This window comes from Rhea americana, unplaced genomic scaffold, assembly GCF_003343005.1.
Source record: "Rhea americana isolate MKP2758 unplaced genomic scaffold, rheAme1 scaffold_190, whole genome shotgun sequence".
Classification (NCBI taxonomy): Eukaryota; Metazoa; Chordata; class Aves; order Rheiformes; family Rheidae; genus Rhea; species Rhea americana.
The window spans coordinates 1534322-1550510 of record NW_028186039.1 but is presented as its reverse complement, the minus strand read 5'-3'; the positions used below and the strand labels follow the sequence as shown (position 1 = coordinate 1550510).

The following is a 16189-nucleotide window of genomic DNA, read 5'->3' as shown; positions in this document are numbered from 1 at the left end:
TGCCCGCCCGGCCGCCACTGCTGAGCCCCTGGATCGGCTTTCCTGATGTTTCCCCCCTCCTTTTCTTAAATAAAGACGCCTGACTTGAAAACGGCTCCGTGTGGTCGCATCAGTGAGACTTTCCCGGAGGCRGGAGTCGAGCCCCTGGAGGTATTTATCGGCAGCCCGGGGCAGAGGGTYGCAGCTCGGGCCTTGTCCCCTTGCTGTGTGGGCGCCACTGGCAGCGAGGAGGGTCTCTGAGCCTCAGCAGGCTGCAGTGGAGCCGCTCCGGTTTTGTCCTGCTTTGATATCTGAGCAGTTTATCAAACTGGTTCTTACTGGTTTTTGTGTGTGTGTGTGTGTGTGTGTGCTGGAGCAGTTCCTGTGAGACCCAGTCAGGTGTGGGTATAGCAGGGCCTCAGATCATTACAGCATGGTCCAGCTGAGAGCGCACTGATGAGAGCACCCGCAAGTGCTGTTACCTGCTGCAATAGGCATCGGTCCCACTCCCCATGCTGCTAACTGCTCCTGGGGGAGGAGTGGAAGTATTTTTGTTTTGTTATATATATATAAAAATTTACCCTATTGRTGTAAAAAGGCTGATGCATTCTCTCTGTAGGTCTAGCTGAAAAGCCAGGCTGGTCAGCTGCGCTCTTTCTGGGCATAAAACTGAACATAGCAAGTGCTTGCTGCGCTGCACYCTTTGAACTGTTCAGAACTGCCTTTATTCAGTAAATATTGGAAAGTTATGTAGTTCTTAACTTATCTCTCCATCTTCAAGAGCCTASTGACCTTTTTGCCTATTGTAAATATTAGTTTCACTTTTTTGTGAAATTAAAACACATTTAAATAGGGAAATCCCTATGATTGTATTTTCAAATGTCTAATTGCTGAGACATAAAGAAGCTTGAATGCTTAAAGGATACAACTTGGATGGTTGGACTGCATTTGCCRTGTAATGGAAATGTCTTTGGAAAGCAAAGCTAATAGCAAATAGATGTTAAAAGCACATTTCTTCCTCCAAGCAGTGCAGAGGAGTTCTACTTATTCTTCTTTCGGTTTCTGTCAACTTGTTTTCCATGTATTTTGAGTAATTCATGAGGGGATTTCTGCTTGTTCTCAATCCACTGGTGTTCATACACCTGGGCGTTTTGTTTTCCCTTTTTATGTAATCATTTTCGCTGTTTATCAGAGCTTTTCCTTTCCCTTTGTTTAATTGTATTCATGTTATTTGGCTGTGGAGCAAAAAATTGCTTTGTTTTGGTTGATGATGCGATCCTGTCTAACGTGCTGTAGGTGACCCTGCTTGAGCAGGGGAGTTGGACTAGATGATCTCTGGAGGTCCCTTCCAACCTTACCATTCTGTGATGAGCTTGAGTAGGATACTGATGGTATAGGAAGTATTAATTGGTTCACAGTAAGCTTATGATTAGTGGGGCATGCTGAGTCACTTCATAAATTTCTAATTCCAAGCCTGCTATTAAACATGACATAGCTAGGATTTTGCACAGGTTTTTCTSTTGGTGACTCTTCTTGGATTTAATATGGTTTGTTTATGTCTTATCAGTATGATCATCAGTCTGATAGGCATGGCTGGCCTGGCATGGCTGTCTAAGTCTGGCTCATTGTTCTGCTTGTCATCACTGTCTTAGGATGAATGGATAGCCCCATGTGTAAGAGAATCCCTTTTTCATTTGGATAAAAGTGAAGCTTCTGTATAAGACTAATGCCTTTTTGCTGATTGTGTCAGCAGTTATGGGAAATGTACTGTGTCCTGGCTGTAAATACTTAGCGAGAAGCTAATGCAGGAGGAACTCAGTCTCTTACAAGCTTCATTCACTCATCCTAATTCTATTTATCCATCTAGGTACTGCAGTACCGGACCTGGTGTCGAGAACTGGAGCAGCGACTGGAAGCAGGAGGGGTGAGTATGTAGGTTTCTAACTAAAGACAGTATGTGCAGCATTTGTTAGCACAGATAAGGATCCTCAAAGCAAAGACAGAGGAAAATAATTATACTGGCACGAAAATTTAAAGATACACTATAAATTTGCACTTCAGTGTTTTGTCACTGGCCATTTTCAGAGCAGCCAGAAATCTCAGTAATCTCAGAAATGCCTGTCCAGAAAACCCTATCAAGAAGAATCTTAATTTTGTGAAGGCATGCTTGATTGCTAAAGTAATATTTGTAATGGAAGGGAGGAGTGGTGGCATTCAATACACAGGGCTGGCTCCGTACCTCCTCTTCTGCATTGTGGCTAAAATAAACCTAGGAGGCAAAGACAAGGAGAGTATGTATTCCCAAGCTTTGAGTCTTAAGTGATCACTCATGGTCACGAGCTGAAGTTAGCTAGCTGTGAGAGTGCAACAATGGGAAACTGAGGAGTACTGCTCATGCTGAATAATGTCCTTCACCTTCCTTCCTCTCTGTAGTCATCACATGCCTGAAGGAAGCCATACATAATCTCTTGATGTTCCAGACAAATGGAAGGGAAAGCTCAAGTGAACAGGGCACAAGGATTTGACTGAACATTTTCTTTCTTGTTAAGGGACCCCTTCCAGACAGGTGGGAAGTCACAGAAGACCATAGCCTGGAGAATGCGTTGTTCCAGTTAGAAGAGGAGCAACAAAGGTAAAAGGAAAAAGCAACATCTCATACTTGGTATCCTGGATACTCAAAGAAGTGAAGGAAAACCCATCAGTATTATCTGGTCCCCAAAAGAAACAAGCAGGCCATTTCAAAAGGTGAAGGGTCCAAAGTCCATTTTGTGGTGCAATAGTAGTATTGTGTGCTGAATGGCTCTGTTTTGAGCGTGTGGTTGGTCCAGGTGACCTCCAGAGGTACCTTTCCAGCCTAAATTATTCTGTAATTCTAGAGGTGAGCAACTCAGCAGAGCCCTGTTTCGTATTAAGAATCAAGCTCTAACATGCTTAGCATTTCAGGGAGCAGGTGTTTTCCTGCTTGGTTTAGAATTTTATTTTCATATCCTGTACTTGTGTCAGAGTCTTCTGATAGGGTACTTGACATTACAGGCAGCTTTTGTCACAATTCCCTTTTCTGCTTTTCTCTGCAAAAAAGGATAATTGTGTGTGGTGTAAAATGGATCTATATGCTGTGTTGCATGTGTTGTGAGCTAAGGCAGGGGAAGCACGGCTCCTGTTTTGATCCAGGAACAGTGAGTTTTGTACTTGTTCACAGGACAGCAGTTGTTAAAATTTTATTCATGAAAGATTCCTTGGATGGGATATTAGGCTGTGGCCCTAAAGTCATTAACCAGCAATGTTTGACCTTTACGTTCGTTATAGTGGACACATTTAAAGTCTTTGTGAGGGCTGCAAATGCCTAGCATCTGCACTTTGGGAATCCTGTAAAAGTTCATTCCAATCTTCAATTRCAAGTTCCACAGAGAGCTGTTTTCCCTATGTATGCAATTCTGCCTCTGTGATGTGTAGTCACTGGATCAATAAAGTATGTTTTTTACTTCAGATCTTACACAGTATATAAGACAAGAATAGGGAGAGGCTTTACAAGAAGATGACGGTAGAGGTTTTTGGCTCCCCAGTACAAGAGAGACATGGAGCTACTGGAGAGAGTCCATCGTAGGGCTACAAGAATGATCAGAGGGCTGGAGCATCTGCTCTATGAGGAACGGCTGCGAGAACTGGACCTCTTTAGCCTGGGGAAGAGAAGACTGAGAGGGGATCTTATTGATGTGTATAAATACCTGAAGGGAGGGTGTTAAGGGGACAGGGACAAACTGTTTTCAGTTGTCCCATGTGACAAGACAAGAGGCAATGGGCAGAAATTGAACCACAGGAAGTTCTGCCTGAATATGAGGAGGAATTTCTTCACTGTGAGAGTGACAGAGCACTGGAACAGGTTGTCCAGAGAGGTTGTGGAGTCTCCTTCTATGGAGATATTCAAGGCCCGCCTGGATGCAACCCTGTCTAAGATGCTCTAGGTGACCCTGCTGAGCAGGGAGGTTGGACTAGATGATCTCCAGAGGTCCCTTCCAAMCTTACTGATTCTGTGATTCTATGAGGTAGGTTGCAAGGGAAAAGGATATTGAAACCTAGAAATTGGAGGAGGACATGGTCAGGACAATGTTAGAGAAAGATGTTACATCAGGATCTTGTATGAGAAGAAAATGGAGAGGAGAGCAGACAGAGCAAAGTGGAGTCAAAAGGTTACATGTGGGCATCATCAAAGTTGAAGGTAAAACTGAAGTTGCAGGTGGAAATTAAAAGTTTAGAATAAGGAGGAGGAAAGAGGGGTTTGCAGAAACAAAGATACCTTTATTATAGCTGGAAAGCACTTTGACTACCTCTCAGCTTGAGAAAAAGTCAAGTTTGGAAGGAGTTGGAAAGGCATGGGAATGCTGCGTGTGGATGGTAGTTTTTCAGTGTGCTCATTGCTGTTTCTCTCTTTCCAAGGTGTGAAAGTCTGGCTGAAGTGAACACCCTCTTGCGGGAGCACCTAGATAAAGCAAATGAGGTGAATTCAGCTCTTAAAGAAGATGTTGGAAAACTGACAGCAGATTGGATGAGGGCCCGGGAGGAGCTGGAAATGAAGGAGAATGAATGGCGCAATGAACGTGAGGTAAGGGTAAACTAGAGGAATGTCAAATGTGATGCCGGATAGGAATGAGAATACAATTTATTCCTAGCACAGAGAGCTTGCTGTGTGAAAATTGTTGCTTCATTGAGGATGTATTGGTATTGGCTAGTGGAACGCAAGCATATGAGATGGAGGAGCATCAGCAAACTGTACTGATCAGACACGCCCATCTACTGCAGCTGTGCAGCTGAGTCTTAAAGACAAATCCTTGTTGTTTCTGGACACTGTAGAGCAGTCATCACACATGAACTCTCATTTATTTATTTATTTATATTAGTTCTTAAATCTCTGTCTACAGCAGTGGAGTCTGAATCTGAAAACACACAAACCTATCCAGAGTAGCCTACAGAAGAATAAGTAGGCATCTCTTACTAGCAGCCTATTGCAAGAAGGACCCACACTGGTGGGACTTGTTTTTGTCTTTCTCCAGCAAGACTGTTGGACATCTCTGCAGAGTGAGGTGATAAGTCATGATTAGTCTACTGTGTTGATTCGCACTACAGCAGGAGAAATTTGGATGTTCCCTTCTTTGAAGTTAGGTGGCAAGTCTACTRAGGATGCTAATGTGGTGCTTTTGTGCTTATCAGTCTGTGATGCCCCTGTTGGAACTTATTAAAGGAGATCTGGTGATAAGGGATATACTGTCTCATATCTGGAAGACTTCCACAGTGAGAGTGAAGGCTGAACAAGCGTTTCTTTTTTGTCTCTCTGTTTCTAGTTTTATGACAGCTACCTAAAAGGTGAACATAATCGTCTTCTCAGCCTGTGGCGCCAGGTGGTGACCTTCCGCCGTTATTTCCTAGAAATGAAGACTGCCACTGACAGGTGAGTAGTAGCTAAAGTTAGGTCTCTTGAAGAAAAAATGGAGCTTTCCTCCACACTTGTTTTTTGAGCCTTGATGTTATTCTAGTTAGAGCTAGAGATAGTTTCTCCTTTGCTAGCCTGAAGTAAAGCAATTAACCATGTTACAGACTGTTTTAACAAGCATGTTGTCTGATGCTGGGTTCCAAATTAAACTGAGGTGCTTGTGCTATAAGGAATGTAGAGGCACTAAATGGATGAACTTAAATGTTAATATTTGGCCTTATTAACACAGATGCAAGCGTACATGGACACACTGGAAGGGAGTACACTCATCAAGCCCTACTGTGCAGTATATAATACAATCTCTTTTATAAAATGGTTAAAACTTACTTTAAATTTCACTAGGTTTCTTGCTTCACTGCTTCTGATGGTAATATCATTCATGATTATCTTTTTTTTTYTTTTTGTTTCCAGCTTACATTTATTTTGATTGGCTTGTATCCACTTATTCCTGTGGCAACATTATTGAGAGGAAAAAATCACTTCTGTACCCTGTTATTGCATTTATCCAGTTTACACTGCTTAGTTTGGTGCCTCCTTTTATTATTGTTTTCTTTTTTTCTCAGGTTCTCTGAGGTTCTTTGGGAGTGCTTGTCATGGTTGCCTTCTGTGCAAGTGATAATTGTGTAGCCTTAATAGTACATTCTTTTGGTGTAAGCATACAATTTCAAACTGTGGGTTGCTTTCATCCATTTGTCTTATTTGAATATAAACTTTCCTTAAGGTACAGAGTATGTCTGACCTAGTCATTAATCCTTCCATAATTTGTGCTTTTCTGTTACAGCATTCTAGGATTAGGCTTCTTACACCATCTTTCTGAAATGGTTATTATGTGGGTATTTTCATGAGCCTGTTAGCAGTCTGGTTGGTCATACTGATAAGTCTCCTAAGGCTGATACCCCGTCTATAAAAACTGGGGACCTTGAAAAAATTCCTAACATCTATTAATGATGGTAATGATTAGAGTATATTAATAATAAACAACAAGATCAACAATTAATAGTAGTCAGAAGTCCTTGAAGCCTTCTGGCTATACCATACCCTACTTCATATCTCTGAGGAGAAAATGGACTCGTTCCTCAACTCTCAAGATGTGCCTGATTCCACAGTGTCAGATGAATGATTCCTTCCTACAGAAGATATAATCTTTCCTGTCAGCTTGTACTGTTGCCCAATTATGCACTTCAAAAGTGAATTGCCTGATAAAAATGGTGGTGTGAGCATTAGCTTTTCTATTTATTCTTTCTCAGAGATTTGTCAGAACTGAAAGCAGAGCAAATGAGGCTTTCCGGATCTATACTTGTCAGCTGCTTCCGGCTAAATTCTGGCATACAGCTCTGGGAGTCCTTCACTTTGGGAAGACCTGTCTTAAAGGATCAGGCACAGAAACAGGTGGAAAAGGAAATAAATCAGAAGACCCAGGAAGTGATGAGCTTTCAAGTTAAGGGGGACCTTGAGAAGAAGGAGCTCCAAGACAGGTAAATACATTTTAAAGTTTACTATTACCATCACTATCTYTTTTGACTGCTTCTTGGGTTCATAGATAGGCTGTGTTTGTGTTCAAATCCTGCCAATTCTGTATAGCCTTGTTTCAGGCTGTGGTCAAACTATTGCCTTTAAGGAAAAGGAGTGGAAAAGAGGTTTGACTAACAGAAACTCTTCTGAGTTGGATAAGACTGGAAGAAAGATTGTATATTATAATGTATTTGCAATTAACTGATTCATGATGAAAAATTCAGACTAGCACCAACAGAGTTCTAGGTCTTGTGCAGCCTTCATGCTATCCAGGACTGCACCCAAGGAGCTAGGAAGAATTCACACAGGACCATCAAAAGCTGCGTAGCACCTCTGTACTGACTTTTCCTTGCAAGATTGACTGCTGAAGTCTCTTGGGGGCACAAAGGGCCTTTTTGCAATACAAAGCATATTAACTTGTAGAGATCAAAGTTGCTCTTGCTGTATTTTCTGGGTTGAACTTTCTCTGCTGTGCCTCTGGGAGCTGCTTCATCCTTTCACAGCTGGTGGTGTGCAAAGCTTTTGGAATGGCATGTGGACCTTCTCTTCTCAGGGTGATGGAGCTCTCAGCCTTGCTTGTACAGTCTCAGAAGCAGAATGAGGAAAAGGAGAAGACCATGAAGACACTTAACGATACWGTGGAGATTCTAGTATGTTTTACATTTATTGGGAGATAACCCAGTGTCTGCTTGGTCCAAGTGATTTATTCTCCAGCCTTAGCACAAAGAGATGTGGCTTTTTTGAGAGAAACAGTGATAGAAATGCCAGCTGTATGAAAACATGAGGCATATTGCCAAAATATTTGTTGCATGTTTGGCAAATCTGGAACCAGTGCATGTACAGGCAAGGGCAGGGGAGGTACAGACAGTTCAGATGTCTTCATCGGAGGACTTACATCAATGCTATTTTGCCTCTGCCTCTAAGTCTCTAGTGACCAAAGTTACTTGGAACTGACAGTTTCTTAGCAGTCTGTAAAAACTAGTTACTGGTGTTTCTTTTGTTAGTTTTAGCAAAGAAAGAATTAAATGGATATGGAGAGTAATATACTGGAATGACTAGGACTGAGGCTTATCAGCATGACAGTGCTACTGAAGTTAAGAATGCTACAGAGTTGAGTGTCTGTTCCCTGTCCTCCCTTCCTTTATTCTGCTCTCAGGAGGCAAGTCGATTAGAGGTAGAATATGAAGCTTCATTGACTAAAAGTGCCAAAGAAGAGAATCTTGCCCTTCAAAAGTTGATAAAAGATATCATTGAGGTGAGTACAGAGCTGGCAGTACATCTCTGTAAATTTGGTTGAAACATTCCTAATAAAGGGTATAGAAAAGCACATGGAAAAGATGTACATATTCTAAGGCCAGGAATCTGTCTGGAAGAAAAAAATCATAAAAACTGCAGTTACTCTTTTATTTGACAATATTACCAATTAACATAATTACCAGTAAATATTATTTTATTTATCTATACCTGGGTTTACGTCATCACTATAATATTTATATTTCAGCCAGTCTCTAAAAATTGCCATAGTATTTCCCCTATGTCTTTTGTGCATGATATTATTTTCCTGTTCAAAAGCCAATAATAGCTATGTACTACTTTTTTTGTTTCCACTTCCTGTGTTTTTGACATTGTCTTTGGTTCACCTTCAACTCAGATAGGCTTGTATCAAAAATTGCCTTCTTTGTTGACTTATATAGTTGCAGTTTTTGTCTGCCTTTTCTATTTTTCTTCAGCAACTCTTTTATTCTTTATGTACTCCATTTGATRGACCTACCCTCTGGGCCATGGCTTTTCCAGATCTTTGGATTTCTTTCCCTGATTCAAGGAACAGACAGATATTGGCCTCAGAACAGAACCTCTTCTGGGGTTTATTTTCCAACCAGTCTGCATTCCTGTTGTCTTTGAGCTGCTGTCATAGGATCACCTCTTTAGGCTTCTTACTGGAATTTAATTACTACTGGCTGTTCAATTTTTATACCACTTTTCTCATGTAAACCTGTTCTAACTTCAGAGTTGGCTGTCTTGTGGCTCTTCAAATGACCCCCTAGACATTTCGCTACCTTTGCCTTCCCTATTAGGCTCAGGACTCCTCTTGAACTGTGCTTTCTGCATGGCTACATAACGTTTCTATTCCGGTGTTGCTTGSAGGCTTCCCAAACCCTTCTTGAGCTATGATTCTGTTCCTTGGATTTTTATAAAGGTCACTTCTTACATCAATGCGCTTGCTAGCTCTGCTGCTTCGCTCTGCACTTACCACTCATTATATCGCCAGACACTTAGCTGTGATTTACCCCTAAACTTCACCCTGTGTGTAGGGGGTTTTGATCATCAGGTCTTTTACACAGCCTTTCACAAAGTCGTTTCTTTTCCCTTATTTAGTCATTTTTATCCTTTTATGCTACTGCTCAGAGTARTTATGAACGTTTGCAATTTCATTACTGTTTTCTAGTAATCACCAGCTGCCTTTTTCCTTGAGCAGTGTTAATATTTCTTTTCATTGATGTTTCTGGTGTGTTCTGGTGCTGAGGTACGTGGCTCTAATAAGAGGGAGGAGACCAAAATCATTTCTGAGAGGTTCAAGAAACAGCATTCAAGCAGCCACCAGCCATTTCACATTTGTTTCTGCTCCCCTTGTTTATAGCAGCTATATTCTGAAATTCCTGGAGCACTTGTGGTCACTGGGACAAAATTTATTTATTCAGTGAAGAAATGAGTGAATTGAGTCTTTAATGACTCCAGGGTAAGGTTGAAGAAGGACAACTAGATAAGGAAAACTGAATAATGTAAGTGAAGAATAACAGCTTCATGTGGGCTTTCAGGTGGTGTTAGATGACAGTGACAGCACAGTCAGCAATGTCTGCACTGACARTTCTCAGCACCCAGAGTCTAGCAGCATCTCCTCTTACCTGAGCTCCGGCAATGCAGAGCATGCCCTTTTATTGGTGCAGGAAGCGCTRGCAAGGAGGCAAAGAGCAACACAGGTGAGAATTTCTGGTTGTCTTCACCACTGACCACAATCTCAACAGYTAATGCCTCACCTAGCTTTTCATTTACTCATCCGGTTTCCGTATAGCTGTCCCACTTTTGCCACCTCGTTGCCTTGCCAATCTGATGAGCTGTGTTCCACTGCCCCCCCCCCTTTTTTTTTTCCTCCTGATTTCCACACCCTCATTACAGCTTTTGCTTTCAGGTRATCTGCCTCTCTGCTTGCCTCCCCTCTAGGCTACTATCTGGAGCCATCTTCCCCGCTCATTATTGCCTGTTTGTGCTGTTTTCCTCCCTGCTCCTTGCAGGCCCTGAAAGAAGAGCTTTCCGCCAACCAGGACTCTATCAGTGTCCTGCAGCACCAGCACAGACAGCAGGAAGAGGAGTGCAAGAAGTTGCAGCAAAGACTTGGGCAGCTGGAGGAGGAGTGTAAGTTAACTAGCAGCCAGCGGCAGCATCTCCAGTCTCTGGTAGAAGGACTCAGAAGGTGAGTGTTTCATTCTCCTGCATGCTAGAGGCAATCTGCTTCCAGCTTGGGGAATTCAGAGGTGTTTAGGACAAAGAATTTGCCTGCCCTATAGCATGTGTGCATCTGTTCAGCACTTTGGCATTTTCCTGTCACTGTTTGTCATGCTCCGGTGTGATCCTACGGCTATCTTGGAGTGTTGGAATACAAGATGCCTCCCTCTCAATGCACTTCTCTGGACTCTATTCTTTGAGTGTCTTGTGTTTAACTTGATTGGACAGTAGCTTTTCTTTTCTTTTCTTTTCTTTTTTTTTCTTTTTGTCACTGCTTCTCTTTGAATGAAGGTAAGTCTGCCTCACTTTCTCTTTCCTCCCTCAATTACCTTGTGAGGGGAAGAGCAAGTACATCAGTCCTTCCCCACCTTGCTCTCCACAGCTCCATCACAGATGATGAAAATGTGATACGTGACTATTCAGTCCTTCCCATTCTTGTAACTTGGCCTTGTCTCTGCAGTGACTGTGCAAGCCTAGAGAAAAACAGGGAAGAGCTACAACAACAGCTCAAAGTAACTGAGCAAGAAGCCTGGCGTCTGCGTCAGAGTAACACTGAACTGCAGCTGAAGGAAGATTCTGCCCAAGGAGAAAAGGTGGAGCAACAACAGACAACAGAAAGAGAGCGCCAGGACCGGGAGCTTCTGTGAGTCTTAAAGCTTTCTCTGGGCAGGAGTGGGCATTTGTTTGAATTTAGGAATTTCGCTTGCTGTAAAGGAGCGGATTTTGTCTGTTCATCAGCTGTAGAGTAGAARGATGTGGGTAGTGCAGAATATGTGGGCAGGTCTGGGCACCTACTGACATACAGCACAGCTGCCTCCTTGTACTTCAGGACCATTAAAGGAATCTTTCTGAATCTAACCAGAGTTGTTGATGACAGGCATAAATTGAAAYGAGAATTTCAGACTGGTTTTAAGGAAAACCTTTTTAACTCTGAGGACAATCAGGCMWYAGAACAGGTTTTCCAGAGAGGTTGTGCAGGTTCCATTTTTGGAAGTTTGCAAGACCAAATTGGATGCAGCTTTGAACAKCTTGGTCTGATCCCATGGCTGATCCTTCTGTGAGCGAAAGATTGGGCTAGACTTGTGGGATCTCTTTCAACCTGAATTATCATAACTGTTAGTTTGGAAGCCTCAAACACACACACCATTGAAAGATTGCTAGCTCTTTCATCATTTCACTGCTGAAGGCAAGAATAATTTGGGGAATATTAATCTGGACTCAAGAAATATGTTTTACTCAAAGAAAAACTTTTGTTGAGACTTGTATCCAGTATATCAAAAAGGACAGAGGTTAACTAGAAGACAAGAAACTGTTAAWTTAAGAATACCCAACGTTTTTGGAAATGTTCTGTGATTTTGTGGAAGCTTTTTTTTCCTTTCTTAAGGATTAGTGTTACACCTGCATCAATGAAAAGGAGTGACATAGCTCTAGTTAGAAAATTCTAGCAGTCTTTTGGTGCTGAATAGAAAGGTGTTGGAAATCCTTTCAAACTGCCACATCCGGGACATAACATATACTACTTTMGGAAATGATAATGTTTCTGACATAAAAAATTGTTTGCCTTTCYTCTTCTCATAGTCAGAAGGACCTAACTGCACTTGAAGCAAAGCATTCATTATTACAGAGTGAGTTGTTAGTTGCAAGAGAGGCACTGGAGAAATCTCACCTTCATAGAGATCTGCTGAAGCAAGAAAAACATGAGCTTACAGTGGCGCTGAGAAAGGTATGGYTGTCTTATTCTTAGATTGCACTTGTGGGAAAGGGAGTTCTGGTAGCAGGACCACCACGGATGCTGTTTGTGGCAGTTTAAGAGAGGGAAAATTTCTTCTTGGAAAATGCTGTGATCAGACCATACGGGCTCTTTGGGAGAGTTAGTCCCCATGTGCATATTGGGAAAGCTGAACTGGGAGTATGTCAGGTCAGAGGCACAAATGGGATCTGGAGTTGTTTGTTAAAGTCAGAGTTTTTTCTGTCTTTGTTTTTGTATTGTTCTTTTGTCTTTTTAGGCAGAGCAGTCTGTAGTAGACCTGACAGGAGCTCAGAATAAGCTGAGGGCTGAAACAGCTGATCTACACATTGCAACAGCAAAGATGAGCAGTATTAATGAAGCTCTGGCATTAGATAAAGTGCAACTGAACAAGCTTGTGTTACAGGTGAGCAGAGTTGCCAAGGATTCTGGCAGGTGCTTATGTCCAGATGCTGCTCCTTTCCAGACTTTTTACCTTCAGAAAGTATGGCTGATGTTTTTGCTTTTTCTGTCCTAGCCAAACCTKGTACACAATGCAGCTTATTGTATTTTATTTCCTCTGTGATTCTGTGATTGTAGCTGGAACAGGAGAATGAAGTCCTGTCAAGTAAAGTAGAAGAAATGGAAAAAGCAAAGTTGTCTGTGCAGGAGAAGCTGAACTTGTGTAAAAGGACAAATGAAGAACTCTGCACAGAGAAAGCCCAACTAGAGCAGCTGCTGAAGAAAGCAGAGGACCAACAGGAGGGACAACAGATAGAACTGAGGAGACTGGTAGAAGAGAAGGAAGAAACCCAAAAAAAGCTCCATCAGGTGAGACCARAAGCCTGGTACTAGATGGGCATTTGGCTGCTTGGCTCAGTGAAGCTGAGTCTCCTCGGTTGTCCAGTGCCCTTGACAATGAGACACTTGATTCTGCTGGAGGTCACAGACCCTGCTTATTTCCTTCTGGAAATGGATCAGTGGCTAGCAGAGATGCTCTGCTGTTCTCTGAAGGACTGAGTTGTCCTCTACTTTTACAGATGATTTTATCCACTTACCTGCTTTCGCTTCTTTGGCTTTTGACAAGCTGCAGAGAGCTTGCTTTTTATTGTCTGTGAATCCTGAGCAAGGCTGCTACTGTCATCTGTGACAAAAGAAGCAACAGTGTAACTCTTCATCCTTTTCCCAAAGGGAAAAAATATGYTGTTATATGTTTCCATTTGTGCTCTTGGCTGTGAAGTCTGCAACTCACAGAACTCACATTTGTTTTAGACTTAATATGGGATGCAGAACAGAGCTGCAARTCAATTTCTGCTGACTTGTCCTGCTAAAGATGGGAAAAATATTTTGCGCTTGCTGTTGAAATTGTATTTCAAGACAGAAATGGAACTTTGAATTGATAGTCTCTTTAGGCTTTGAGGAAGAAGATGAGAAATAAGTGATCAGACAAGACTGTGTATGCTGGACTAACTGATTTTCACTATACCATAAAAACAGCTTGTGAAAATTGTATCACTGGAACAAACTAGAGAGTCTGTCATCATTTAAATGACTGTTTCATAATGTACAGTCTTGGGTATTATGGGATAACTCTGAGAGATGGATTGTTTTGCACAGTGTGTTCTCTCTTGCATAGTCTTAGTTTTTGAGTATAGAGTATGTTGTTTGGCAAATATATAGCAGAGGTGTTATGCTGAAGAAAAACACTAAAATATCATGGTTAATCTCCAAGCTTGAACATCAGGAAGGTATACTAGGTGACTTGTGTAAGACGAGCAAATAGTACTGTTGACATGAATTACTGTACAAGTAGAGTCTATCTCTTTGGCCACATCAGTCTGATTTTCGTAAATCCCTAAAAGACGCTACTTGCCGCAAGTGGTGTTTCCCTGCCAAGCATCACCAAATTTTGCATTCAGCTACCTTACAAGCTAAACAAAGCAAAATGATTTAAGTGTCACCAGTTTTAGAAGGAGAAACTGTTTATTTTCACTTTCTTTTGTCTAAATTTACCTGAAATTTTCCAGTACTGGAATAGATTCTGCCAGAATTTTGGCTTGCAAGGTTTTCAAGTTTTGAAAAATACATTTTTTTCCACAAAAACATATAGTCTGGGGTATGTACATTTGTCCTGAAGTAGCTGTTTGTTATCAACTAACCCAATATGACCATACCCATGATTTCCAAATTAACAGTCCCTGTGCCTTTTTGGCAGCTTATTTTACTAGTGYTACATGGAGATATTCTTAGATATTCAGCCCACAGTACAGGACCTCTTTCTGATGTAGCTAATTCAGAAGTGACACTGGCTAGTTCTGAACAGAACTTCAGAGAAATTACTATAATTGCATTTTCTTCCTGCTTTCAGATTTGCCACGAGCAAGAGTCAGCTAGCAGTGATTTGGAGCAGTTGCGCCAGGAGTCCTCTCATCAAGCAGATGTTCTGGCCAAGATGTCCAGAGAGAAGGAAATGCTCGTGAATGAGAAGGCTGCCCTAGATGTGCGACTGGCAGCTGTGGAACGGGACAGACAAGACCTTTCAGAGCAGCTGGCAGAAGCCAGGTAAAGACAGGGAGGAGGCTTTAAACAGGACATTATTTAAGGTCTGTAATTATAAAGGTGGTAGTCATTGCACAACCATTTACTGCACCCCTTATGCTTTTCATAAAGCTTCACTTTCCATGGACAGCAAATCAAAGCATCTTGCCCCCCGCCAAAAAATTACYAAGATTTGAATGTATTTTACTGACAGCTAAAGCTAGCGAAACTGTGATCTGTGCCTACTTGCACATTATTGAATGAAGTCCAAAGCAATCCAGTACGATTTTTCAGTATCTGGTACATTGGCTGAACATTGAGTCATAACTGAACCATGCTCTCTCTGCTTGCATCCAGACATTTAATGGAGACTGAAACATCTTTTTGTTTTTTGTTTCTTGTTCTCTGTGTTTGAACAAAGATCTTTCCATATCAGGTAGTTTGACATGGGATCTATAGGATTCAAGGCTATTGCAGAGGACATTGGGTAGCACACTGCCATTTAGGGTGAAGTTAGAGGCTTACGCWGAAGATCTTGAGAATACATAGTCTTCTGCTTCTAAGGTAACTCATGTTCACTGTGGTGCAGGACCTGAAGTTGGTTGAGCAACAGAGAAGCCTTTTTTGAATCCTCACTAGTCTTCGGGAATTCTTGCCTGTCACTGTTTTGCGGGTCCTTTACTCCTTTACCACATGGCCTGCAGAGACAAGCATCATGGTGAAGTTATATATGGATGGAAAAAGATACTATGCTTCTGCTGTATCAGGTTTCCAAGACTGAGTATGAAAAGTTCTGCTTTTCCAGCAAGAGATTGAGAGACTTGTCCTCCTCTTGAGGTAGTTCTTAGAAAGGTTGAGAACTTGCAGTTACACAAATGACATTTTAGAGATTGAGTTTTAATCTTGCTTCTTGAGTTTTGCCACTTCACCACTCCGGAATATGTTGTTAGCAAGGTTGATAAACACAATTTGACTCAATCTGTTRTTTGAGTTTGCTCCAGATTTTCTCRCTGGTTCCAGCTAACTTATGTTCTGTCAATTAYTGGACTGTACTTCTGGGCTACAACTTTTATTGCAGGGATTCAGTGCTTTCTTTCCTGGTTCAACTTCCAGAGGAGAGTGCAACCAAAGCTGAAAGGTGGAAGATAATTCATGATGAACTTGAGCTATCTATAGAGCTGCCTTTCTGTGCCTTTAAAACTGGTGTGACTTTCCAGGTTTTGTCAGTGCACAGGTGAAGTGGAGAACTATTTGATCATATGTATTCAGGATAAAAATTGACATAATAGAGACACTGGCAATATGTACTTTCAGAGAAACTTTATTAAAATTTCAGCTTTTTTTTCCTTTTTTTTTTTTTTTTACATCAGTGACAGCATCAGTCAAAAGAAGAAATATATCAATTGTGAAGAATCTTTGGCAATTAAAATGTCATTACCTAGAGAAGC

At 41.6% G+C, this 16189-nt stretch overlaps 1 protein-coding gene across 1 annotated transcript in view; it reads left to right on the top strand.

Moving 5' to 3' along the window:
* Positions 1–69: 69 nt before the first annotated feature.
* The window catches only part of CEP250 (centrosomal protein 250), a gene marked incomplete at its 5' end in the record, with an annotated part of 39868 nt that continues 23748 nt past the window's right edge, over positions 70–16189 (top strand). The window contains 15 exons of the mRNA XM_085302677.1: positions 70–150; positions 1847–1903; positions 2529–2611; positions 4414–4579; positions 5316–5422; positions 6712–6939; positions 7530–7626; positions 8133–8231; positions 9793–9954; positions 10267–10445; positions 10938–11120; positions 12056–12200; positions 12484–12630; positions 12804–13034; positions 14572–14765. Of these exons, the coding sequence (XP_085158803.1) occupies positions 70–150; positions 1847–1903; positions 2529–2611; positions 4414–4579; positions 5316–5422; positions 6712–6939; positions 7530–7626; positions 8133–8231; positions 9793–9954; positions 10267–10445; positions 10938–11120; positions 12056–12200; positions 12484–12630; positions 12804–13034; positions 14572–14765 (2159 nt within the window). The remainder of the gene's footprint in view (positions 151–1846; positions 1904–2528; positions 2612–4413; positions 4580–5315; positions 5423–6711; positions 6940–7529; positions 7627–8132; positions 8232–9792; positions 9955–10266; positions 10446–10937; positions 11121–12055; positions 12201–12483; positions 12631–12803; positions 13035–14571; positions 14766–16189) is intronic.